Here is a 27,676-nt window from a genome sequence, read left to right as displayed (position 1 = left end):
CATTCAAATATTTCAACTATTTACTTATTTGGCAAGTAACCATGTTATAAGCGGGATCCTGATCACCCTGTTGGGAGTTTATTCTGTGATAACATCTGGTATGTACATTATCCCTTACTTATTTTATAGTTTGATTAGATTATTTATTTTTTATTTTGAAGTTTCCTTTCCTCCTTTTGATATTTTGGCCTGTGACCACCCTGAAGACATGCTCTTCATCTCTAACAAATGTAGCAGTTTTCCTTATTTAATTGCGTCAATCCTCGACCGGAAAGATTTCTTTTTTGGGGGGGAAGGGGGGGGGGGGGGGGTCCACCACTATTACGCCCCTTATTGTGCAAATAGACACGGGTTGTAATACCTTTAATAACTGCCTATTTTATTTAAGAATCAAAACATGGATATAAGAGGGATGTCTTTTCTATCTCTAAAAGAGACTGGCTCTGTATTTCAAAAAATATATATATTTTGTATTTCTTAAAAAATACTGGCTCTGCAACCCTTAATCTAAATTCATTACTTCAGACTTAAGTGCCCTCTAGAAGCTTGCATTCTGAAATTGAACAACGCTTGATTGTGCCATCCCAAATAAGCACAAAATCACTTTCACTGACTTTTACTTTAAATGTTCCCTCCTGGTGGAATGACCTGCCAAACTCAATCCAAGCAGCCTTCAAGAATCGGTTAAAATCACATCTCTTCCATCTTTATTTGACCCTCTAACTTTAGCATTCTCTATTCTAATTCTATTCTTAAAAAAATACTTTGTATTCTATTTGTTTTCTTTTCATTTATTATATAATTAACAAAAACAAAAAGACCTCTAACACTAGTTTGCTCTATTCTTTTTCTATTCTATGTTTTCTTTTTATTTATTATATTATATTATTTAAAAGCCCTTGCTGCGTGTACTGTTTTAAGCTAACCGAGACTTGTTATAGCACTTGTATATCATTGCTCTTTTGTTGATTTTGATTGCTTCCGTTGTCCTCATTTGTAAGTTGCTTTGGATAAAAGTGTCTGCTAAATGACTAAATGTAGAAATATATATATATATATTTTTTTTTTTTTTAATTTTTCTTTCTATTAATCAAAGTATCCTAGAAATCATCACAAGATTGATAATACTAAGAAATGTTTCTTGAGCAGCAAATCAGCATATTAAAATAATTTCTGAAAGATCATGTGACACTGAAGACTGGAGTAAAGATGCTAGCAATACAGCTTTGCATCACAGAAATAAACTACATTTTTAAAATGATTCAATAGAAAACTGTTGTTTTAAATCGTAATAATATTTGGTCAAATAATTAAGCTCTAGTGAGCATAAAATACTTTCAAAAACATTATCAAATCTTACCATCCTCAAACTTCTAATAGTGTATAGTTTTTTTTTTTACTTCTTAAGCGAGCTTACTGTCAAAGCTGTTTTTTGACAACAGCTCCTGTTCATACGTGACCTTTAAACAAGGACATTGCATTTAAAGCAAGGCCTGTGTCTAAAGTAACTTGTCCTTAAATAAACTGCCAAGGATAAAACTTCAATCAGGGTTTGTTTTTGGTGTTTAGAGCAAAATAGAAAGTCTGAAACTCTACTTGGCCCTCCAGAGACATAAAGCTGCTGTGTGTGATGCTTCTGATGTTCAAAAACTTTCTCCCATCACAGCCTAATGTGCAGAGACGACTACAAGACACACATTCACAGGTTGACTTCCCCGAAAAGTGTAAACACAATGACAAAACATTGCTTTGTCTGCTTGTCCCACTATTGGAAGACAAGGGGCAACATTTTTTTCAGAAACAATAGTTCACTAAATAGTCAAAAATGCCCTTTTCTCCGGCTCATAATTATTTACTGGACACTGTTGATTTCAACAGTGACACGAATCCATCACTAAGAGGTTTTAAATTTTAACTGTTGCCTATCCAGCTAAAATATGAGCACATAATCCCTATTATTGCTTTCACCAGTGAAAAGGTTGTTTCATCTGAATTTAGGAGAGAAATATGTACAGATCAAGCACTGTTTACAAGCAAAAACACTCCAAAACAGATCTGAGTGGGTGGATTTTGATGTGAGAGGACAAAAGGGGATGGAGGTTTTCACTGGAGAAAGCTTTATTATGAATTATGGACTCGTTTTTTACATTTGGTTTTGGGAACCTTTTCACTCACCTTAGTAGGGGTCTTATTGCTGGTTGGCATCCTCCTTGCCACCATACTAACTAGAGCACATGTGAAGGCAGAGGACAAGAGGATGACGGAGAACACTAGGACCCAAGGGAGAGAGCAGAGATAGCAGGGGCCCCCGGCAGAGGTGCAGACCAGCACGTGAAGGGCCGAGCCGAACAGACACAGCAGGTAGAAGGGCAGAGAGAGCAGAGATGATGTCAGCGGGACGTCCACAACTGCCTCCCTGCTCAACGCCTCCGGCATGGCCAACAAGAGCAAAAACAGCACCTGGAGAATGAGAGAGAGCGCTTCAGTTACACACACACACTCACAAGGGCTCTGTTTACTGCTTGTATTAACATCTGTCTCAGGTGATGCTATCACAAATGGCCATTCGAGACCGATAGTAGTTTTTACACCAGGTATTGAAGTTGCTATAAGTGATTTTCCAGGAATATCGTTCATAAAATGGCCCTGGCAGTTATCACAGAAATAGGTGTCCTGAGAAATCACACACATCTCCGTGTCAACACAAGGCCCTGTAATCAGCAAAAAAGAATCTGAAAGTTTTAAGCCAATCAGAAATGCTCTCTGCCTGTCAATCATTTTGCATGTCTGGGTTTGCAGACATTGGATTGGATAAGGTCTTTGGAGGGTAGGGTTTTGGAGAAATGGGGATCACTGACTAAGTCAGCACTTTAGAGCTTCTCAGTGAACACTTTTGTTTGGGTGCCATTGGAAAGTATACGTATAAAAGTACAAAAAGTTAAAAAGAACAGCATTTATTCAAAATAGAAGTCTTTACTTTCTCTTTTTATCAATTAACACGTTGTTAAATGAATGAAATGAAAGAATGAATTAAAGTATTTATTTAAAAAATAACAAATCTGAACCCAAACTACTGACCAGTGGTTTATATTGTTTCAGAAGATTTTTATTTAAAAAAAAGCCTTTTTCTTTTAAAAAAATTGTTCATCAAAGTATGCTAGTGTCATAGATTCCAAAAAATATTAAGTAGCACAAATGTTTTTAACATTTATCATGTGACACTGAAGACTGTAGAGATGGCTGATGAAAATTCAGCTCTGCGTCACAGGAATAAATTACACTTTAAAGTATATTAATATAGGAAATTACTTTTGTAAATTGCAATAATATTTCACAATATTACAGTATTTTTGATCAAATAAATGTAAACTTGATGAGCATAAGAAACAGCAATGTGTATGTATGTAGTCAACAACAACATATGAGTTAACAACACTTAACAAAACTTTATACACAAAGATAACAGGATAATTGATATTAGGATGCAAGTCACCTAAATGTTTAGATTTGTAACAAGCTCAGGTTTTTCATTGGGTGATTTTTTAAAATGTATTACTTACAACATTTGTTTCCAACCCAATCCTGAATATGTCTCTGCTGTACATCCCAGGATGCATGTTAATACAATACACACCTCATCCTTCTCAAACACAACTGTATTGGACTAATGCAGATACATTACAGTGTGTTGCAACCAACAAAATCAAAATGTGTTCATAATTAAAAAATACATTTATGTTGGTCATTGAAAACTTTTTAAATCTTTTCTTTGTACTTTTGTAAATTAAATAAAAGTTAAAGAGAATGAACAAATCACAGATGCTTGATTTTATTGCATTTTACAAAATGTCCCAACTTCTCTGGAATTGGGGTTATACATAAACAACTCTAATCTCATATAAACACACACACTTTTCATCAGAAGGGTGGTCAGCGTGGGTCACACATTGACAAGGCTTATGGAAAATTAATAATGGGTTTGTCTGCAGCTCGACACCAGGACACATATTCATAAACAACCCTAAAGAAAGACTCACATTGAATTTAGAGGTTATTTACTGGAGAAAACCTGTCCACTGCTGTCAGGAAGCCTTTTACAAATGCAAAATCAGCTTTTTTCATGGCAAAAAACTGTCGATTGCAATGACAGCCAAGAAGTGAATGCAGATATCTCACACTCTGAGAGATTTCTGATAAAAGCAGGAGAGCAGGGCTTTAAAAAAGGACACGCGCTGATGTGTCCTTGCCTCCAACTTCCAACAATGCACCGACAGTCAAACGCTCGCTTTGAAACGCACTCGCTCTTTTCTTGTCCCCATCCAGTTCACTCGCTCACGACTGTCTTCGTTGACATCTCTACGGGATGTTACATTTGCACTGTGAGCGATGTTTGAAGAAGACAGATAAAAAAACTAAAAACTTTTCTCTCAGAACTTGAAATCGGAGGGTCAGAAACACCACGTTAATATTTAACAGAGAAAAGACACAATCTGCCAATCATCGGAGTTAAAAGCTTTGTGAGAACTAGATTTAGCATAAAGGGCCAAAAGAATAAGTGAACAATGGGAGGCCGGAAAACAGGATGAAAAACTAATCTGATATTTTGCTGAGACAGAAAATGGAAAGCAGTAATATGCTTAAAGTCAGCATGAAATCATAAATGACCATATTTTCTTTCATAATGCATGTTTCTGATATTAGGTGCCATGAGCCAACAGTGAACAGCAAAATCTTAACTTATAAGTATAGTACTGATCATTTTTAGTTCATGTTCATTCTTATATCAATGTTATTTATGCAACTTGAAATTATAAAATTGTATTACACCATCGTTTAAAAGTTTGAGATCGTAATGTTTTTGAGAGAAGTCTCTTCTGCTCACCAAGGCTGCATTTAATTGATTAAAAATACTGTAAAAAAGCAAAACTGTGAAATATTATTACAATTTAAAATAACCGTTTTCTATTTGAATATATTTTTAAAATGTAATTTTTTCCTGTGATGCAAAGCTGAATTTTAATAAACGCTGTAAAAGTATTTTTCAATGGTAGAACATGACAGCGGCAAAGATGTTTGTTTTGATATTTAATAAAGGCTTTATTAGCGAACTTTTTTTGTGAAATGACTTTTGTTTCAGATGATGACACCATGCTCATTTCCACCCCTCTCTGCTCTATTTGGACAGGACTAGTTCTCCCAGAAGAGGTCAGGTCAATTTGTTTCTCAGCTGCACTTTGTGATTTCAATCCTGTCCAAATTGAACACGCCTGTGTATTTCCTCACACAGCCTGTGTAAAAATTACAGAGCAAATGACCTACTGTTTTTGGCAACCTCTGGAGTCTTCTAATGCTGTTCAGAGAGTAACAGCTATTGTGGTACTTTTTCACAACACTTCTCCTCGTTTATTTTGACCTTTTGTCCAACACCCTGACTAAAGCTAATTGGTGCACTTCATTATGATGTAGACCTTCTGTCAGCTTGCTGGGTAAAGTTGGCAAATCGGCTGTTTGATTCATCAAGCATGTAAACTCACATCCTCGCAGTTAGCAACACTATAGTTTTGTTAGCAATTTGTGTTTTTGATTGCAAAAAAAAAAAAACTTCTAATATATAAATAAATGCCTATATATTATAAAAATGATATTATATTAAATATATTTCATATAATGCTAAATAAAATCGATTATATATATATATATATATATATATATAAAATCTAAAAGTTATTTTCTACATGTACCAATACATTATTAAAATCAAAATATGTTAATGGACCTGAGCTAACATGAAATAACAATCAAGTTTTTTTTTTATCATCAGTCACATAAAGATTAATTTACAACCAGCACTTATTTTTCAAAGCTTTATGGAGGAAACATTTTATAACACCGTTCATCTTCTGCAGTTGCAATACCTTTTTTTTATCAAGGCTTGCAGAATTGATGAAATCACCACATTTGATGTTTGCTATATGTGCGTGTGAGCTAAAGACCTTTTCCTGCCACAGTTCAACAGCTGTATTTGCTAAGTGCAATCCATTATTGAAGTACTACAGTCTCCAAACAGTCAATACCTCATCCGGTCAATGAGATCTAAAGGACACAGTGTCCAGTGGGATGTGGGACTGCAGAATGTCAGAAGGTTTGAGGGCATCCAGTGGGTCATATGAGATGGAGAAACCCTGGTCTCCTTTCCTCATAGAGGATTGGAAAAGATTTTTCTTTGTTGTAGTCTAGGGAATTGTATTTTCTGTTGAATCAGATCCTAAGTTCTTAATAGAGACCATAACAGTCAATTTAATTTATCCAAAATACAATAAAAACAGTAATATTGCAAAATATTATCACAAGTTAAAATAACTTTTTTCTATTTGAATTTATTTTAAAATGCAATTTATTCCTGATGCAAACCTGAAATTTTAGCAGCAATTACTCCAGTCTTGAATACATAATATTAATATTTTTGTGGAAAATGTGTTACAGGATCCTTTAATTCTAAAAAGTTCAAAAGAACAGCATTTATTTGTAAAAGAAATCTTTTGTAACATTATAAACATCTTTATTGTCACTTCAGTTTAATATGTCCTTGTTGAATGAAAGCATGAATTTCTTTTAAAAAATTATTTAAAAATAAATAAAAATCCTAGAGAACCCAAACTTTTGAACAGTAGTGTATGCCGTCAATTGCACATTAAATATGCTATCTGCCAGATACTGAACAAATAAACAGGCTAAATAACTATAACAAATAAATAACTATAATATTCTATTGCACAAAACTATCGTAGTGTTTTCAAATAAACTGAGAGCTATGGATTGTGCATAATAACGGGAACATCACCCACGACAGGTGATTTGAACTTTGACCGTAATTGTGTTAATTCTTGAAGGTGGTGAAATTGTTACAAAAGTGCTGCTTTGATGGCTGTAGCAGCGCAGCTTTAAAGGAATGAATTTAGAGATGCAGCTTCTCAGAGAGGGTTTTAGCATGCTGACACTCTAATACCGCATTTCCACCGCAAGAGTAGCTGAATTGTGTGCTTGCAGTGTAGAGTTTGTAGCGCCACAGTCCTCTAAACATATACCAACCCATCAACCTAACTTTGAAAAGGCAAATGTTGCAAAAAGCAAAACTTTCTCTCAAGGTCTAAGCTGTAAAATAATGGTTATAATGTCACAACTAGTGTTGCTTTTGTCAACGAGAATTATGACTAACGAGACGCAACGTAAATCCTGGTCATGTGACGATGACTATAATTAAATGTATAATGCAATATTGTGGATGAATAAAAACAAGAACAAAAAAAGTGGTTTACAAAATAAAAACTATGCTAAAATGTTTCTTTATTTTCATTGACCAAAACGAGACGAAACAAAATGTTATAACGTTATTTCATCTTGTTTAGTAGCGTTATTATTATTATTTAGCAGTATTTCCTGTTTCTCACTTTAGGGGATGCATCAGGTCGCACTGCACAGACGCAGGCAACGTCACTTCCTCAAGCCCCGCTCGCGACATTAATTAGAAGATTAATTAGAGGACAACAAACAAAGATAAGTCTGACACAGAGAAAGGGAACGATTTGTGTACTTCTAACATGTTTGGTTGGTAAAATAAATGTTGTAAATTCAAATCAGAGCATCTTCCGTGTCTGGAATGGATGTATTCTTGAGTCTATAAGGCAACAATAATATAATAAGATAACCTAGTTTGAAATGGGTTTGGATAAAATGTTTTGGTTCCGTCTATACTACTAGGTACTTATACTACAAGTGCATCTCAATAAATTAGAGTGTTGTGGAAAAGTTCATTTTTTTCAGTAATTCAACTCAAATTGTGAAACTTGTGTATTAAATAAATTCAATGAACAATATGAAGTAGTTTAAGTCTTTGGTTCTTTTAATTGTGATGATTTTGGCTCACATTTAAAGAGTAACTAAACCCTAAACCAACTTTTTTTAGTTAATGATCTATAAGAATGGGGCTTTATTAGTGCTGTTCATTGATTCGAGTAACTTTTTGGACATTTGAGTATAAAGTGTTTTAATTCTACAATATATGGTGTAAAAACGTCTGAGTGCTGCCCTCTTCAGGTTGAACGGTGGCTGCTGCAGTTGATTTTTCCTATTGGATGTTGCGGTGGCAAGTGACGTAAGCAGTGGCAAGTGACGTAAGCAGTTTCCAGCTCACCACGCCCCTTGGTACGAGCTACCACGCCCTTGGCAGTATAAAACCATCTTTTTCTGTCAAAATCACTGTAGTGAGTCAGGAGTTGGAATTGCGATTATTGAAAACGACCAGGATAGACTATTATAGCATCTATTTAGAATAGCAATTATATAGTTATTTAGATTATTTTGTGTAGCCTATGTAGTTAATTAGCATAGTTTTTAGTGTAATGTTAGTATTGTTAGAAGCACAGTTAGTTAGTAGCATAGTTTACATTTTTTTTTTAAAAAGTTAGTAGCATAGTATTGGATCAGTTAGGATAGCTTCAAGTTGGCGCAGATTTATCTGTATTTAGTACAGTGGTCAGGATGGTACGTAGGTGTAGTGGTGCTGGTTGCATGCACTTGGCCTGGAAGACCGCGAGTTCCTGTCTAGAGCTGGAGTGCGCGCAAACTGCATTTTACGCGGGATTGCTTCTCCATCGCAATGGAGGTGGAAATGGGCTTCTCCATACAGCTCGCCCTGAAAAGCGACGCGGTGCGGGAGTTAAGACCGCATTTTGAGCCAGCGGCTCGAATTGATATGAACAGACACCTCGACATCCTCCACTTAAGGTCCTCTACTTCAAATGATCGCTCTGTTGCAAAGCTACTTGCGTCATTACAGTCACTCTCCATTTTAGTGTTTCTGACAGCAGCTGTCAATCAATCCGTCACTGCGGGTCTCAGGTTCACGCCGCACTCGCTCAGCCCTGCCCTAGGTTCGTCCCCTCTATCTCCGCTGTGATCTGCCCATTTTTCAGCATTTTTCAAATATTGCCAGTGGGAGGCAGGCCTTGACCAGGGGTTTAGTTACCCTTTAACAAAAACCCACAAAATTAGAATACTTTATAAGACCAAAAACAAAAAACCTTTTTAGCGAATTATTGGCCTTCTGGAAAGTATATTAATTTACTGTACATGTACTCAATACTTGGTAGGGGCTCTTTTTGCTTTAATTACTGCCTTAATTTGGCGCGGCATGGAGGTGATCAGTTTGTGGCACTCCTGAGGTGGTATGGAAGCCCAGGTTTCTTTGACCGTGACCTTCAGCTCATCTGCATTGTCTGGTCTCTTGTTTCTCATTTTCCTCTTGACAATACTCCATAGATTCTCTCTGGGGTTCAGGTCTGGTGAGTTTGCTGGCCAGTCAAGCAAACCAACACCATGGTCATTTAACCAACTTTTGGTGCTTTTGGCAGTGTGGGCAGGGGCCAAATCCAGCTGGAAAATGAAATCAGCATCTTCAAAAAGCTGGTCAGCAGAAGGAAGCAGTGACTTTGGTTTTCAAAAAACACAATGGACCAACACCAGCAGATGACATTGCACCCCATATCATCACAGATTGTGGAAACTTAACACTGGACTTCAAGCAACTTGGACTATGAGCTTTTCCACCCTTCCTCCAGACTCTTGGACCTTGGTTTCCAAATGAAATACAAAACTTGATTCATCTGAAAAGAAGACTTTGGACCAATGGGCAACAGTCCAGTTCTTCTTCTTCTTAGCCCAGGTAAGACGCCTCTGGTGTTGTCTGTGGTTCAGCAAATTCCTTGACACGTCTGTGTGTGGTGGCTCTTGATGCCTTGACCCCAGCCTCAGTTCATTCTTTGTGAAGTTCACTCAAATTCTTGAATCAATTTTGCTTGACAGTCCTCATAAGGGTTGTACATCTTTTTCTTCCACACTTTTTACTTCCACTCAATTTTCTGTTAACATGCTTGGATACAGCACTCTGTAAACAACCATCTTATTTGGCAATTAATTTTTGTGGATTACCCTCCTTGTGAAGGGTGTCAATGATTGTCTTCTTGACAACTGTCAGATCAGCAGTCTTCCCCATGATTGTGTAGCCTAGTGAATCAAACTGAGAGACCATTTTGAAGGCTCAGGAAACCTTGGCAGGTTTTTGAGTTGATTAGTTGACTGGCATGTCACCATATTCTAATTTGTTGAGATTGTGAATTGGTGGGTTTTTGTTAAATGTGAGTGAGAGCCCAAATCATCACAATTAAAAGAACCAAAGACTTAAACTACTTCATTCTGTGTGCATTAAATTTATTTAATACACAAGTTTTACAATTTGAGTTGAATTACTGAAATAAATTAACTTTTCCAAGACATTCTAATTTATTGAGATGCACCTTTATATTGACTGGGTTTAATAGAATTGCATTACTAAAAAGAGACTAAAATACAATTTTCATTGACTAAAACTAGACTAAATGTCATCAGTTTTTGTAGACTAAAACTAGACGAAAATAGTCATGGATAATTCTCACTAAAATGAGACTAAAATGCAGACTTTTAGTTGACTTAAACTTGAATAGACTAAAAAGAGTATGAACGTGACTAAAATTAATAAAACCTAAAATGACAGCTTCACACAAAGTCTAAACTAAAACTAAAATTAAAACAGGCTGCCCAAAACAACACTAGTCACAATCATGAGTGAATTAACATTTGACTGTTCATATTAACATACTGTGTCAAATCTCTTCTGCTCACTAAGGCTGCAATCATTTGAATATAAAATATAGAAAAACCTGTAATACTGTGAAATATTATTACAATTTACAATAACTCTTTTCCATTTGAATATATTTAAAAATGTAATTTATTCCAGTGACTTTCCAGCATAATTTCTCCAGTCTTCAGTGTCACATGATCCTTCAGAAATCATTCCAATATGCGGATTTGCTGCTCAAGAAACATCTCTGATTACAAAACGATGAAAACTTTTGAGCTGATTCATATTTTTGAGGATTTTATGAAGAACAAAGGTCAGCAATAAGGCATTCTTTTAGCTTCATAAATTTACAGTTGAATCAATCATGGACTATTTTAACAATGTCTTTACTACATTTTTGGGCTTTAAACGTGTCCATTACATTGCAGTCTATGCAGGGTCAGAAAGCTCTCAGATTTCATCAAAAATATGTTAATTTGTGTTTCCAAAGATGAACGAAGGTCTGAGGGTTTTGAAACGCTATGAGGGCGAGTAATTAATGACAGAATCTACATTTTTGGGTGGACTATCCCTTTAAAACAGTGCTTAATAGCTACTGGTTAACACCGTTTCCCAACAAAGGAATGCTGTTTATCACATATTAAAAAAAGATTATGAAATACATAAAGCAAACATCTTTACAGGAATAATCTGTAATGATGAAATAGGCATGCACACATATGCGCACACAAAACGGGAATTGGTGTAAGGAAAGCAAATAGGCTCAGTTTTGATTTCATGTTGACTTGACTAAATAAGAAACAGTGGAAATCCAAATCCAAAACTGAAAAGCTGGAAAAATGAACTCCCAAAGACTTCGAAGGGCTCTCCTGATTGTCCAACAACCCACACCAGGCTGGATCTGAACTCTGCCGTGAGGGCTGGCAAGCTGTTATTCTTATTTCTAATGTTTTTCTTACCTTTCTGGACATGGACAGTAGACCGTACACACAGCTTCAATGGAGGGACTGAGAGCTCTCGGACTAAATCTAAAATATCTTAAACTGTGTTCCAAAGATAAACGGAGGTCTTACGGATTTGGAACAATAAGTTATTAATTACATAATTTTGCTATCTGGGTGAACTAACCCTTTAATTACAGAGAAGAGAGTGACTAATTAAGCTCATAATGAGTTGGCAGGGTGAGGGATGTAAATGAGACGAGAGGCCGCAGTCCTTCAAACCCAGACATTGATCCTCCTTCACACTACTGTAAGACCTCCGAACTCCACTCTCAACTCACGTCTCACCACCATTCACCTTATTATCGGCTAAAGGAAGAAAAAATAATGAAATCTTTCCAAAAATTTACGGTTAACCAGAAATACAGATATGTTTAATCCTTTTACAACTCATTTAAGATCAGCAGCTAAATTCCACATTTATCTGCAAATCTTTAACTAATCTAAAACTAGCTGCACTCATATGGTTTCTATGGCAACAATGGGTTCAATTGTCTAAGTAATGTCTTTTTGTTTTTTTGTAGCTGAGAGTTGAAAAACTGTTTAGCTTTGGGTAAAACCATAGACTGCATACAAACATGGATGTAGTGTCCGTGACGTCACAACGTAGACTCCTGATGAGCGTTTTTGAAGCTCAAAGTGGCAAAGCGGGTGATCGACACTCCTGGGTAATCGAAAACGGGCAAAAAGGTGGGAGCTGGTTGCTAAAACCACGCCTACTTAGCTAAACGGCGGTGACAGCAGCGGCAATCCACCTGTCACTCAAGTGGCCACGCCCTTAATTATGCAGACATTTAAGGCTTAATAAAATTTAAACGGATGAGTAATAAAAAAAATTCACCCCCTCACAGTTGTCACAAAGGGCAAAATTAGCTATATAGACCAAAATTACTTTTTTTACCAGGATGTAAACATGTTGTTTTTTCTGCTGCAAAGTTGGGCATTTTAACATGGGGACTCTTTGGGACTGACTCCCTTTTGGAGCCAGCCAATAGCGATAGTCACGTCCGTGTAAGCTTCACTAGAGAGAGCGGGAGGTTGCCGCTCGGGTAAAACGCAGCACTTGTCACTGTCACTTTTTTACCCAGCCATCCAATCAATGGAAGAGGGATGGAACAAATAGCCTACTACACCAACCAATCATCCTACTACTTATACAACAAGTGAACAACAACAGAGAAGTTAATATTGCTGTTTTCTGCATTTTTATATTCAGTAATATTCTTCAAAATTAGATAATAGTAAAACATTACGGCCAAGGATATTCCACATCATGGCAACCAAAGCATTTTCAAGCACCACCAGCTGGTCATTTTAAGAAGAGTGCCTGATATTTTTCAGCTGTCAAATTTTTTTTGGGGGGTTATTGAATACTTATTGTTAGGCATATGGCCTATTAGTCTTTTTTGCATTTATGCAATATACTGGAGCCAAACCTGAAAAAGTAGATCAGAATATTCCACTGCATTCCTGGAAACACAATTTGCATAGCTGTAACATTAATTGATAGGCGGGATTATACCAATTGTGAATGAGTGTGCACGCACGCCCTATTTACATATAACTGGAATTCATCAGCATACGCATGTTAAACTATCGGTTTCACGTGCAAATTACTCAGAATTTTCTAATCTATTTACGAATGTTTCATAAATGAGGCCCATTGAGAGTATAGGTGACCGATGATTGATATTATGCCAATATACTGTAAATAAATAATGTATTTGAATGGCAAATGAAACATAAGGTACCGTTAAAATATATAAAAAAAAATACCCTCTCCAATATTTGGAATTTGGACTGCAATGTCAAACCTACATACAGCAAAAAATATATCACAGTTTCTCTTTGTAATAAAATCACAATTTCCAATATGTTTTTAACATTGATAATAATACACATTTCTTGAGCAGCAAAACAGCATATTAGAATGATTTCTGAAGGATCATGTAACACTGAAGACTGGAGGGATGATGCTGAAAAACATAGCTTTGAACACAGGAATAAATTACATTTTAACATATTCAAACAGAAAACTTTTTGTTTGTAAATATAATTTCACAATACTACTGTTTTTACTGTATTTTTTGTCAAATAAGTATAGTCTTGGTGGGCAGCAGATATTTCTTTAAAAAATGCTGTATTTTTATAGAATCTGCCTTTAATGTACATTATGTGCTCAAATTGAAAATGTATTATAAAATGCAGTAAATTAGCAAATAAATAAATATTTATTTATATGAATAAACATGTATATAAAAATTTATTTTACACTAACTGACATGCTTTTTTTAATGCATTTGACACATTTATTTTAATCAAAATTTCCTTAAAAATATTGGGGGAAAAAAGAAACTATTGTCGCTGTAAAAGCCTGCCAGAAGATTCTGAAAGAGATTTAACTTGCTAAATAATTAATTTTCTTATCACTAGTTAAAACTGCTTTCACGTGTAATTTAGTGACACATAACATACACCTTACAAATTCACTTTGCATCAGGAAATTAGTATTATGAAGTGATAAATGCTTTAGTTTCCACTATGACTGCAAGTGATAGACGTGAAGGAGCAAATGTTCGAATCTGACGAGGAGCTGCCAAAACCTGCCTGAATATAGATGTGAAATTACGATAGCTGAAGTAAAACCTGCCTGTTAAAAACGTGAAACACTTTAAGAATGAATCAAACTGACCTTTATAGCCAGAACCTTGAATAAAGTTTAGTTTGAGTAGACGGCATACTTAGTGTGATGTGAACCAAACTAGACTGTGAGTGATGCAAATATCTTCAGGACTGCATGGATCTCACCTGCAGTATGAGGATCATGCCCATGATCATGGAGTACATATCGTATTTGCCCAGCTGTTTGCTCAGAGCTGAACTCATGGCCTTCAGGGCCTCCAGATACTGTTTGAGAACCTTCTTGCCCATGTTACTCAAAACCTCTGACGTGTTTCCATCCACATAGAGCTGCATCCAGCTTCCGTGAGACTTCTCTGCCACGCGAAACTGCTCGTAACCATCCTCTGTGACAGAGAGAGAGAGGAAGGTACAACAAACACAAGAAAGTGAATGACTGTAACTTTGTTAACTGCCTTGCTGTCTACCTATATAGACGACTACCTTCAAAGGCATTTTGCTAAGCTGAAACCTTGTGAGTGACTGATTTGAAATGCACTACATGAATGCTAACACTTGGTTAAATTATAAAAATAAATTTGTATACAAATTTTATATTGTTTTATCGATGGTTTAGCAAGACTGTAATATGAGAAAATAATTTATTTGAAACTAAATTAAATGAAACAATAAAAGTAAATACAAACAAAATAAATCATAAAAATAAAATTAAAAACCCTAATAAAAATCCTTACCATTACTATCGATTATCTATAATTTTCTTTACTGTTTAGCAAGCCTGTTAACGGCAAAATCAGTGGGAAAAGTCATTTATTTTAATTAAATTATAATATTACACTGTACAATAAGATAAAATAAATTACAGTATTTAAGGTATTTAAAATTACATAGATACAAATAAAATAAAAAAATAAACTAACTAATAAATATACATAAATAAATTCAAATGAATGTATAAATCCTTAAAATTACAACTGATTTATCTCCTGCTAGCTATTGTTTTTTCCCCTACTATTTTGAGAGAAAAAATGTTTTTAAGAAGAAAACAGTCATTTTTAAATTAAATGACTGTGGCGAGTGGGGCGGGGCCGAGGGATGTGGGAACACGAGTGAGGCCGGTGGAGTGATTGGGAAATCCGCTACACCTGCGACCCACCACCGGTCTTGAGTCCCACAGAGGAGATGGAAGGATATAAAACTGGAGCGACGACAGTGAAGGACGAGAGAGGACCAGGCCTGGACTTTTAGTTGTGTTTTGGTTTTATTTTGTGCGCATCAGTCGTCCGTGAGGGGCTGGTGCACGGTTTTGTTTATTTTGTGATTATTAAAGTTTCATTTGATTGTCCGCCGGTTCCCGCCTCCTTCTTCCCGATGATTAGCAAGGGTTCAATTCATTACAATGACATAATAAATATATATAAAAAATAAACAAACAAATAAATAACCCTTACAATTACAATGGGTTTATCTATTGTTTTCCATTATTTAGCAAGCATGCAATCAGTAAAATCAGTGAGGGGAAAAAGATAATTTTAATAATGAAAAAAGAACAATATTAATCATCATCATCATCATTACTTAAAATAAATACATAAAAAAAAAAACTTACAATTATAATGTAAGCAGCAAAAACAGGGAGAAAAAAGATGATTTAAATAAAATTACATGAAATCAATTAATAAAACAAATCTATTATTATTATAAGCTATTATTTAGCAAGCCTGTATAGGCAGCAAAATCACTGAGGAAAAAAAACACCATTTTAAATTTTATTAAAGGTCCCATGACATGGATTATTTTCTTTTTTTTAAATGCTTTTTTTAAATGTTTCCTGAGGAGTACTTATATTATTAGTATGATTTTTACATTTAAAATTTAGAAATAAAAAGCATTTTTAAATCCTGATATTAGCCCTCTGGCTTGAATGCTCTGTTTGAAGGGGCGTGTCTGCTGTGAGACTCCGAGTAAACGACAACTGTTGTGATTGGCTGACATCTTTGCATTCGAAATGCGTATTACATGTGGAACTCCTCTCTAAAAAAAAAAAAAAAAAAAATATATATATATATATATATATATATATATATATATATATATATATATATATATATCGTTACTATTACAGCTGTCGAGATTAACGAATCGTGGAAGTGTTGATTATATAATTATTTTTTCAATCTTTTCGCATCACATGAAAGGCTGCAGTGATGAGCATTGAGTAGACAGAGTCTGTTTATCGCGTGAATGCAGTGATCTCGTCATTATTGCAACAAGTTTTCTCTCACAAAATGCTTTCACCACAACTAACAGCAAACACATGAATACAGTAAGAGCTTTGTTGTGCAGCATAACAGCGTCATTCAGTTTGGGCAAGTGTGCAGATATACTCGCGATGTGTGACAGCTCCGAAAAAAAATTAAGGGAGCATTCTTTGATCGCTCTCTGTAGTTAAATCACAATTTAAATAACAGATTTGTTTCATGCTACTAAGAGAAACAACGTGAATTTGATCGTTTAGTCACTGGCTTGATTCACTGATGCATATACAGTATTAAACAATTTATAAAGAAAGTCTATGTGAACTTGAATAATTAGCTACACATCAAAAAATCACTGATCACAGATCTGGCATTAATGAACACTGTTACTCACTGTTTGTGGCGATGCTGTCGAATCCATATCATAGAAGTCTGTTTGTAATGCCTGTGCTGACATTGCGGCTGAATTATATGTAAATATTTGGGCGGGCAAAGCAGAGAAAGGGGAGGTAACATTTCTCCTTATAACGTCACAAAGAGGAGATTCAAGATCAGCCCGGTTGAGCTTCCATTTTCTCTAAGGCAGAGAAAGATAGCAAAATCTCGATTTACACCGATTCAAATTTCTAGAAACTTGGGGACCATATACAGGCTAGGGGAACTCATATTAATGTTAAAAAACCTCAGAAAGTGAAAATTTCATGTCATGGGACCTTTAAACAAATTAATAACATAAAATAAATACAAATAAATCTAAAACTTATTATTTAGCAAGCCTGTAATCAGTAAAATCAGAAATGAAAAAAAAAAATTTTGAATGTTTTTTTTTTTTTTTTTACTGAGCCCACTGCAATGCATTGCAAGATAGCCTTCGCATCCCAAAATAAATGTGATGCTGATCTCATAAGAAGGTGTTTAAAATAACATTTATTTTTCAGAACAGCCTTCACATACAATGCCTTGAAATACTCACAAGGTTTTGAAACAGAGCCACGGTATTATCAAGACACTATGAGGAAGCTGTTGCATAAGAATCAGGTGTCTGCTGGCTGTGTTTTAAAGCAGACAGACACTAAGGGCCTTCACAGCGGGATCTCAAAGTGAGCTAACTGACACGTCTGCCTCATACCACCCAGAAGCTTCACTACAGGACACCTCCGTCTCGCTCTGTGCCTCTCTCTTTCTAACGTGCCTCTCGCCATCTCGGAGCTCTGATTCTCCACAGAACTGATGCTGCGTAGAATGACACAGACACATTCTGTTTGTGTCACATACTTGGATCAACTGTGTTTTCCATTGTTGGGAGTGCAATTTAAAATGCATTAGGCATGAACGGCTGACTTCTACAGTCTTGCAGCTCAACTACTGACACAGACAAACAGTTTGTACAGCAAGTCAGCTCATGTTAAAGAGTCAACATGTTAAAATCAGTTTTGGAATAACAATGACAAATTTTAAGGAAACTATCACCTCCTTGTTTGTCATTAAACACGTTAAGTATGCAAAACCAACAACACACCAGCCAAGCATGTGTTGTCTGCATACTTAATGCACATCTCTGGCTTAACATATGCAAGCTCACACTCTCCAAAGCATGCAAAATCATAGAAACATGTACATGAACACACACAAGCTGCATTTGTATATGTATAACACATTAAAAGCAAGCACTCAATATTGCATCTTTATGTAATTAGTCACTCTGTTGCAAACTGTTTGCATACACAAAATGAATAACCTTAAATATTCTTTATTAGTGATGTCGATTTAGGGCCAGATTTACTGAACAGTGCAAATTACAAAATTACAAAAAATGTGCAAATTGTAGAACACAGTCGCAACATCTCATTTACATATTGTGACGCGTGTCCCGATGCCTCATCAGCGTCGCCCTGGAAATGCACGAGGAGCACCTGGAAACCTCATCACCGGCCGATCGGTCATGGCTGCCGACAATCAAGCAGCCGCCGCCACTGATACACAAGTGAGTGATCACTCCAGAAGACTGGATGCTAACGCTGTTCTCCGTGTTCCCTTGCAAAAAGCTCGTGACCGATCAGCACCTTGTACTTTGTACACTTTACTTACTTTGTACACTTGTACCTTTGTACACTTACTCGCTGTGATTCTTCACCCCGTGACACTGGTGGAGAATGCGGGCAGAAGCGTGAAGAGTCACCGACAGCCTCCCTCACTTAAAAAAAAAAGAAAAGAAAAAAAAGAAAAAAAAATTAATATTTTGTTCCCTCACCGCTGTTTCTTCTCTCCCTTTCCCCGTGCAGGCGGACGCTCCTCCCCTCGTCATGGAAGAGCTTCTCAAACACCCCATCGAGCTCAGCATCCGCCAGCAACAAATTGCTGAACACCTCGCCAGCCGTCAAGGGGAGACGGAACGCGAGCTCGCCGCCCTCCAGGCAGGCTGACATGCTCCGCCGCCTGATCCCCGTGTCCAGGCCGCGCAGCTGATACCCAAAATGACCGCTCATGATGACGTAGAGATGTTCCTGCAGATGTTTGATAACGTCGCCATCCGAGAGCGTTGGGAACGCCCGGGCTGGGAACGACTGCTCGCACCCCTCCTGACCGGCGAAGCACAGCGCCTACTTCTCCCTCCAACCCGAAGCCAGTGAGAGCTACGAGGAACTGAAGCGGGAAATCCTGGCTCGGGTACGATTGTCACCCATCACAGCGGCACAACTGTTCTTTGACTGGGAATACAACGCACGGTCCCCAGCCCGGGCCCAAGCGACAGAACTCTCCCGGCTCGTGCGGCATTGGCTGCTGGCCGGGGATCCCACCGCTAGCCAGGTGGCGGAGCGTGTGGTCGTCGACCGGTTCTTGCGCGCACTACCCATGCCCCATCGTCAAGCGGCAGGAATGCGGAATCCCACTACCCTCGGCGAGCTGGTGGAAGCCGTCGAACTGGCGGATGCGGCCCCAAGGGAGGCTGGGGAGCGAGCGCCGCCATTTCCCCAGAGGGTGGACCAGGAGCGACTCACACCCAAGAGGTGGCGGCACGGCGGGTCACCATTTCGGCCGCCCCAGGATCTTGGCCGCTTGAGGTGGGGATCGTCACGGACCTCCCGGTGCCAATGTGTTTGGGGAGGGACTGGCCCGGATTTGACCGCCTCCTCCTCGCAGCCACCCAGCCTGCCAGCCCCTGTGGGAGCCGCCGAAGACCCCTCCGGAAGAAGGGGGACCGACGTCGCCCCGTGCTGCTGGCATCCGACAGCGCAAGAGAGGGTGAGTCCCCAAGTGTCCCTAATCTATATCTTGATGTCTTCCAGCAGGAAAGGCCTGCTCTATTGTGTCGCACCGCGAAGGGGGGAGGAAAAAACCTTGCTGGTAGTGCCTCGGACGGAGACGGTGATGGAGTTGGCCCACTCACATCCCATGGCCGGCCACCTCGGGGTCCAGAATACCGTCCAACGGATCCGGGATCGCTTCCACTGGCCCGGCCTGGACGCCGAGATGAAGAGGTTCTGCCAGGCGTGCCTGACCTGCCAGCGAACGTCGCCACGGACCCCTCCCCCCAGCCCGCTGGTTCCACTACACATCATTGAGGTGCCCTTCGAGCGGATCGGGATGGATATCGTGGGGCAGCTGCCGAAGTCCACCCGGGGGCACGAGCACATCCTGGTGATTGTCGATTACGCCACCCAGTATCCGGAGGCTAACACCCTACAGAAGGCCACCACCAAGGCCATTGCCCAGGAGCTGTTCTTCCTCTGAATGCCCAGAGTGGATGAACTCCTCGACCGACTCAGGAGGGCCCGGTATATCTCCACCCTCGACCTGACAAAGGGGTACTGGCAAGTCGGACTCACAGAGGAGGCCAAGCCCAAGACCGCCTTCTCCACCCCAAGTGGCCACTGGCAATACCGTATGATGGACATCCTCCTGCGGCCCCATCAAGCCTACGTGGCCGCCTACTTGGACGATGCCGTCGTCCACTCCGTCGTCCATATCTAATGTGACCACGCCCCCGCGATGAACGCGCTATTCAGATTCAAACTGAAACGCGCGGCTTGAATACGCCAACACAGAAGAAAAAGCAGTGAGACTGTTCTTCAAGTTTTTATTTTACTGTTTGCTTCGCGATGAGAGGAATAAGACATAATTCACCCCAAAAAGATGTGATGTGGTTGAGGATTTGAGAAATGGATTTCCTCAGAAAAAAAAGAATGAAGCACTTTATTCAGCAGAGATCATAAACATGAGTAAGTCTCTTTTTATTTATTTATATACTTGTACTAGTTTTCACATAACGTGTAAACATTTTACTAGTTAGACTTTTTCCAAACTATAATTCCTGACTAAATGTATAATCAAGTGAAACATTATGAAGTTTCTATAACAATATACAATACTATACCATTCAAAAGCTTGATGTAAATAATATAAATGTAACAAATAAATGTAACTGTAACAAATGTAACAAAAAATGGTGTTCTTTTAATTTATCCCCCCTAACAAACCTGAAAAATATTCTCAGCTATTTTCGACATTAATAAAAATAATAATGGTAATAATAATAATAATAATAATAACAATAAATGTTTTTTTTGTTTGTTTTTTGTAGAAAATAAGATTGTTAAAAGGATTTCTGAAGGATTGTGTGACTTGAGTAATGATGCAAAAAATTAGTTTGAAAATGTCAGCTTTGATTGTTCCTAATAAACTGTTTAACTGCTCCCCCAAGTGGATATTAAATTATGTTGTGGGATAATTAAATATATTCTAAATAAACTACAAACATAAAATTATATACATTTATTTTGTTATCACATTCTTTCTTTTAACACCTCCCTCACAGTGGCACAGCTGACTGAAAGGCTCATTATGCAGCTCATTATGCGGGCCTTTGTCTTCTCAGGTGTAAATCACAATGATATTCATGATAGTTGACGCCTACTCGCATATGACTTTTACCAACAAAAAGTGTCTTAGAAAAGTTTTGTTTTATGTTATGATTTCAGAAAAATTTAATAGTGAGAAAAAATGTACGTTGTCGATTGCGTTTTTGATCTGTGTATACATGCAACTGCCATTTTGATACACAAAAGCATTCAATTTACTGCCTCTGCTTCTATTGCAGATTCTCAGGGAAGATATGTTGTAGTCTCTGGGATATTATATAATGTTCCTGTCATATTAGTTAATGTATATGCGCCTAATTGGGATGATGTGAGTTTTATTAATAAGCTAGTTTCATTATTGCCAGACCTAAACACCCATCTTATGATTTTTGGTGGTGATATAAACTGTGTAATGGATCCGTCCCTTGACCGTTCTAACCCCAAATCTGTATCCCATTCCAAGATGGCCCAAGCCTTACCAACATTCATGGATCAAGTGGGGGCAGTTGATCCTTGGCGATTTCTGTTCCCACACAACAGAGAATATTCCTAATTTCAGGTATTATTACTGGGCTGCAAATATTTCAAAAGTACTGTATTGGGTTCAGAACCCCAAAGATGTTTGGTGTTTTTCAGAGGCAAACTCCTGTACTCCATCATCCCTTCCTGATTTAGCTTTATCTAAATTTCCCCTTTGCATTTCATTGTATACTCAATGCCCAGTCGTTGCAAACACTCTCAAGATTTGGTTTCAATTTAGACAATGTGTTGGTTTCAAAGACTTCTCCATAGCCAGCCCTATATGCAAGAATCACATATTCCTTCCAGCTCAATTGGACTCAGTCTTCAATCAGTGGCAACAATCAGGTCTTGTCAAATTTAGCGATCTTTTTATTGATGGTGTTTTTGCCCCTTTTTCCAATCTCTCCTCAAAATATAACCTGCCAAGATCACACCTTTTTAGATATTTTCAGGTTCGTCATCTGATACAAAATCATTGTCCCACATATCCATCCATTCCTCCCAGTACAGGATTGGATACAATTTTAAACATCCCCTTACATTTGAAGGGAATAATGTCTAATGTATATAATACTTTAATGTCAATAAAAAATATTAATCTAGACAAAATCCGGGCAGAATGGATAAAGGATTTGGCAGTGGATATATCAGAGAAAACCTGGAATAATGCATTATTTAGAGTGAATGGAACAACTTCCTGTACTCGCTTGGGTTTAATCCAGTTCAAGGTCCTCCACAGACTTCATTACAGTAAGGTTAGGCTGTCCAAGATATATGCAAATGTAGATGATACATGTGAGCGTTGTCACTCTGCTAAAGCAGACCTTGCTCTTATGTTCTGGGCTTGTCCCAGACTGCTGGATTACTGGACAGCTATATTTAAAATTTTGTCTGAGGCATATGTTAAGGATATCAGGCCTAGTTTTGAGATGGCTGTCTTTGGAGTACCTGTACAAGGTGTGGTTGTGTCCAAAAATTGTCAAGACGCATGTGCTTTTGCATGTCTTTTGGCTCGGAGAAGAATATTACTTGATTGGAAATCAAATAAACCACCTTTAGTTTCACTTTGGCTTAGTGATGTGACGCTGTTTTTGAAATTGGAGAAAATAAAATATTCTCTTAGAGGATCCACTAAACATTTTTATTCAGTATGGACTCCAATGATTTCATATTTTGAAAAGGACGTAACTCTTCCCTAAAACTAAAACTAATATTGTTATTAAAAGGCCTGTGCAAATTGAAACGGATAATGCAATCCAACACAATGGGCTAACAATGATGTCAATTATTTTCTCACTGTTTGTAATATAAGAACTTCGAAATACTTTTTTTTTTCTATTTTTGATTTTATTTGTTTATTTTAATTTATTTTTATACATTTATATATTTTATTATTATTATTTATTTATTTTCTATGTTCAGTGGGTGGGTTGTGGGAAAGTAATAATTGTAATAAGGAACATTGTTAACCCTTTCTGTATGTGATACATCACTTTGTTCTTCCTTCAATAAAAAGAAAAAAAAAGAAAAAAAAAGATGATTTTCACATAATTTAGAAAGAAAAATTCTAGGCTACAAGCTCCAGTTCTCAAAAATCCCGGGAACCATTGTTCTTTATGTGTTTTTTGCCTTATTCAAGTGTTTTAACATTTTTAGTTCTCTTACGAGAGTTCTCTCGTACTGCGTCTTAGCTAAGACGCTACGGGAAAAGTCTCTTTTCACGAAATACTGAAGCAAAAAATTATCCTTAATTTTGAATTTTTGTAAAGCGCATTTGCAGCAGCACACAGCCATAGGCGAGACGGCTCGCTCGCTCATTGGCTGCTCTGCGGCAACTGCACAGCCTATCGAGCGCAGGCTGATGCAACATCAGACCAATAAGGGCGCTTCGCGCTCTTCATGCTACTTCCCGCCGAAACGGGTGTGAAAAAAGGAGCTCGAAAAGGCTGACTCACCTGATTTTTCATCTATTCAGCGAAGCTCACGCATCGCTGGATCACGCAGGAAGCAAGCGCCGTCTGATAGGCATCTCAGCGGGATGAGTCACTTCTGAAGCTGCTGGCCTTCGCCGCCTTCCACTGCCGTTCCTGCTGCGCATTCCGGCGCACATATCCTTTCAATTCTGTTATATACAACTGTTCCTTATGCGTGTGTGTGTGTGTTCGCCCTGCGACACACACTCGTAAAAGAGCTTGCGTCTTTTTTAAGATGCCTTCCTGCGGCTCGTCAGAGCCCCACTCAGCGAGGGAGACCGGTACGTCATCTGTGTCTCCTGCCTGGGTGAAGGTCATGCAGCGCTCGCGCTCGCTGACGGCGGATGCCCTCACTGCGAGCTGTTGTCATGGTGACTCTAAGGACTCGCTTGGCCTTTTTCTCTGAGCCTGCATTCTCCGCTGCGCTGAGGCGCCTGTAAAAGTGCCGCTTCCAGCGGATTCCGGAACCGTCTTCTGCTCAGAAGCCCAGCAAACGAGCTGACATCGAGAAGGAGCCGAGGCGAGTGCTCACGCTGGCCGCGACGAGTCTCGGCCTCGAGTGGTCTGCACCAGCGCCCCGCCTCTCGTTCCCGGCTGGATGGTATTTCCTTTCGGATGAGCGTACTTCTCAAAGCCCGCCTCATTTCTTCCTGAGCTTCACGAAGAGGTGGCAAAGGCTTGGAACGCTCCATATTCAGCGCAAACTCATTCGTCTGTCTCACTAGCATTCTCCACACTGGATGATGCTAAAAACAGGAACTACCAGTCACTTCCGCCGGTGGAACAGGCGATAGCGACACACCTTTGTCCGCCCTCTGCTGGACGGCGGACGAAAGCGATGTTGCCATCTAAAGCCTGCCGCATGACGTCACCTCTGCTCGTGTGAATCTTTTCTGCTGCTGTGCAGGCTGCGTCTGCACTACACACGATGGCTGCAGATATTCCTGGGTGATCTCCTCTGTAAACTGGACGAGATGGGAACTGAGGCTATCTGCGACTCAAGTCGCACACTGCATAGTAAACGTGCCCACTCCTCAGTGCCCACAAACACTATGTCACACGCGTCATGTGGTTTCTGTAAAAACGAAACCCGTGCACGTTCGTTCTGCCCAGGCAGACAGCGAGTCAAAAGCAGTAAATGTGCACGCTTACAGTCCACAATTACTCACAGACAGCACGAGTCCCACGGGACCCGCTCAGCCCTCCCTCACTCGGTTAAGCACCGTGGGGGGGTCGAGGACGAGCGATCTGCCCGCTGTGATCAGCGCGCTCCCCGCCTCAAATGTCACAGGCTTAACGCCCATGTTAGAGCACATCGAAGCGCTGCCGTTGCCCAGCCAACAGAGCGTGCTTCGCATCCAACCCCTAGCCATTCATGCAGACGCATGGTCAGCGCTTCCAGAGGTTTCGGATTGGGTGCTAGACATTATAAAGGAAGGCTACTCGCTACAGTTTTTTCGACGCCCTCCGCGCTTTTTAGCGCGCGTCGAAACTACGGTCAAAACAGAAGTAGCACACCTACTTTGAGCCGAAATATTAAAACTGTTGAGCAGAGGGGCTGTGGAGCCTCTATCGCAAGCTCAAAGCGAGGGGGGACTGTACAGCAGATATTTTCTAGTGCCCAAGAAAGATGGGGGTCTCAGACCCATACTGGATCTAAGACAGCTGAGCAAAGCATTGGCGAAACGCAGTTTCAAAATGCTTACAACCAGGAAACTCCTCGCGTATATTCGCAGAGGACACTGGTTCATGTCAATAGATCTGAAGGGCGCGTATTTTCAAATACAGATAGCGTCACATCACAGGCGATACTTGAGATTCGCCTTCGAGGGCCAGGCATACCAGTTTACAGTCCTGCCGTTTGGCTTGTCCGTGGCTCCTCGTACGTTTACGAGGTGCGTGGACGCAGCGCTTGCTCCTCTCAGACTCAGAGGCATGCGAGTGCTAAACTATTTGGACGACTGGCTGATTCTGGCTCAATCACGAGCGGAGCTCGTGGAACACGGGGCCATTTTACTCGATCACCTTGAGAAACTTGGTCTCAGTGTTAACTGGACGAAGAGTTCGCTGAACCCCAGTCAGACGAGACTGTTTTTGGGTATAGCTCTGGACTCACGTTCCATGATGGCGCGGCTGTCACCACAGCGCACGTTGGGCATTCAGCGCGCAGCGAATTCTCTCCGCTGCGGCGCGACCGTTTCGCTCAAAGAATTTCAGAAGATGCGGGGTCTCATGGCCTCAGCATCTCCAGTTCTTCGGTTGGGCCTGCTCCGCATGCGCCCCCTGCAGTTCTGGCTGAGAGCGCGGGTACCGTGCGGAGCGTGGGTATCTGGTCGGCTGCATCTCAGGGTCAATCAGAGCTGCGTTACAGCCCTGAAACCCTGGACAGCTAACGACTGGTACCAATCAGGTGTAAGCCTGGGGACTTCCTCGAAAGTGAAGATGGTGTCGACGGACGCCTCCACTTCGGGATGGGGAGCGCTGCTCGAGGGCAGACCGTCCTTTGGCCTGTGGTCAGAGCGGGAAAAGCTCCAACATATCAACTGTCTGGAAATGCTGGCAGTGAAGAACGCGCTGACGTGCTTTTGTCCCCGAATCAAGGGACACCACGTCTTAGTCGGTTCGGACGACATGTCTGTGGTGTCCTACATAAATCGCCAGGGCGGTCTCGGGTCCTGAAACCTGTAGAGGTTGGCGGAACGCCTCCTGGTTTGGGCTCAGCCATGGTTCCCAGATTTGATGCAGTTAGCAGACATCGCCCCGTGGCCAGTGCTGTTGAGAAGGGACCTCCTCTCGCAGGCCAGGGGCTCGATTTGGCACCCTCAACCGGAGTTGTGGTCCCTCCATGTGTGGGCGCTCAAAGGTTACCCGCTGATCTCTCAGTGGGAGTGCTAAATACCATCACTCAGGCTAGAGTTCCGTCGACAACGACGGCTGTATGCCTCGAAGTGGTCGGTGTTCTCCAGCTGGTGCACAGCTCGGGGATGTTCACCCCTTAGTTGTGAGGTGACGGAGGTTCTCTCCTTCCTACAGGAGCTGTTGGATAAGGGACAGCGCTTGGTCAGTCAATAGGAAGGAACGATTTGGTCATCCGCTTCCTTAGAGGAGCTAGGAGGCTGAATCCTCCCAGACCTCCGTCAGTCCCTATATGGGACCTCGCGGCGGTTTTGGAGGCCATGAAGGGTCCCCCTTTTGAGCCTATCCAATCGATTAGCCTCCAGCATCTGTCGTTCAAGACAGTATTCTTGTTGGCTCTCGCTTCAGTGAAGCGTGTGGGTGACCTGCATGCGCTCTCGGTGAGCCAGTCGTGCTTGGAGTTTGGGCCTAATGACTCAAGGGTCATACTCAATCCTAGGCACGGTTATGTGCCGAAGTCCCTCAACACGCCGTTTCGGGCTCAGGTTATTGCCCTGTCTGCCCTGTCGGTGTCAGGAGAGGATGGAGACTCGAGTCTTCTTTGCCCTGTTAGGGTTTAAAGAGCTTATGTGTCTCGCTCCGCTGTCTTTCGACAGACTGAGCAGCTGTTTGTCTCGTTCAGTGGACGTTCCAAGGGAATGGCTGTTTCGAGACAGACTCTATCCAGATGGATAGTTGACGCCATAGCGTTAGCTTACGCTTCCAGGGGCCTTCAGTATAGTCGAATCAGTATAGTCGAATCAGGGCCCTGATGGGAACTCTGAGTTCGTGAGCGTTATGCGCTGCCAACTGTTATATGGGCAGTATTGCGTAAGACCCGCATTGCCAC

At 40.0% G+C, this 27,676-nt stretch overlaps 1 protein-coding gene across 1 annotated transcript in view; it reads right to left on the bottom strand.

Annotated features, from left to right (window-relative positions):
• The window catches only part of pigg (phosphatidylinositol glycan anchor biosynthesis class G), a 175,639-nt gene that overhangs the window by 75,571 nt on the left and 72,392 nt on the right, over window positions 1-27,676 (bottom strand). Inside the window, exons 7-8 of the mRNA XM_059516243.1 lie at window positions 14,488-14,705; window positions 2,176-2,460 (exon numbers count right to left, since the gene is read on the bottom strand). Coding sequence (XP_059372226.1) covers window positions 2,176-2,460; window positions 14,488-14,705 — 503 coding nt within the window. The remainder of the gene's footprint in view (window positions 1-2,175; window positions 2,461-14,487; window positions 14,706-27,676) is intronic.

Source organism: Carassius carassius, chromosome 29, assembly GCF_963082965.1.
Source record: "Carassius carassius chromosome 29, fCarCar2.1, whole genome shotgun sequence".
Lineage (NCBI taxonomy): Eukaryota > Metazoa > Chordata > Actinopteri > Cypriniformes > Cyprinidae > Carassius > Carassius carassius.
The sequence above is the reverse complement of the archived record's forward strand: the minus strand, read 5'-3'. Positions and strand labels throughout refer to the sequence as shown.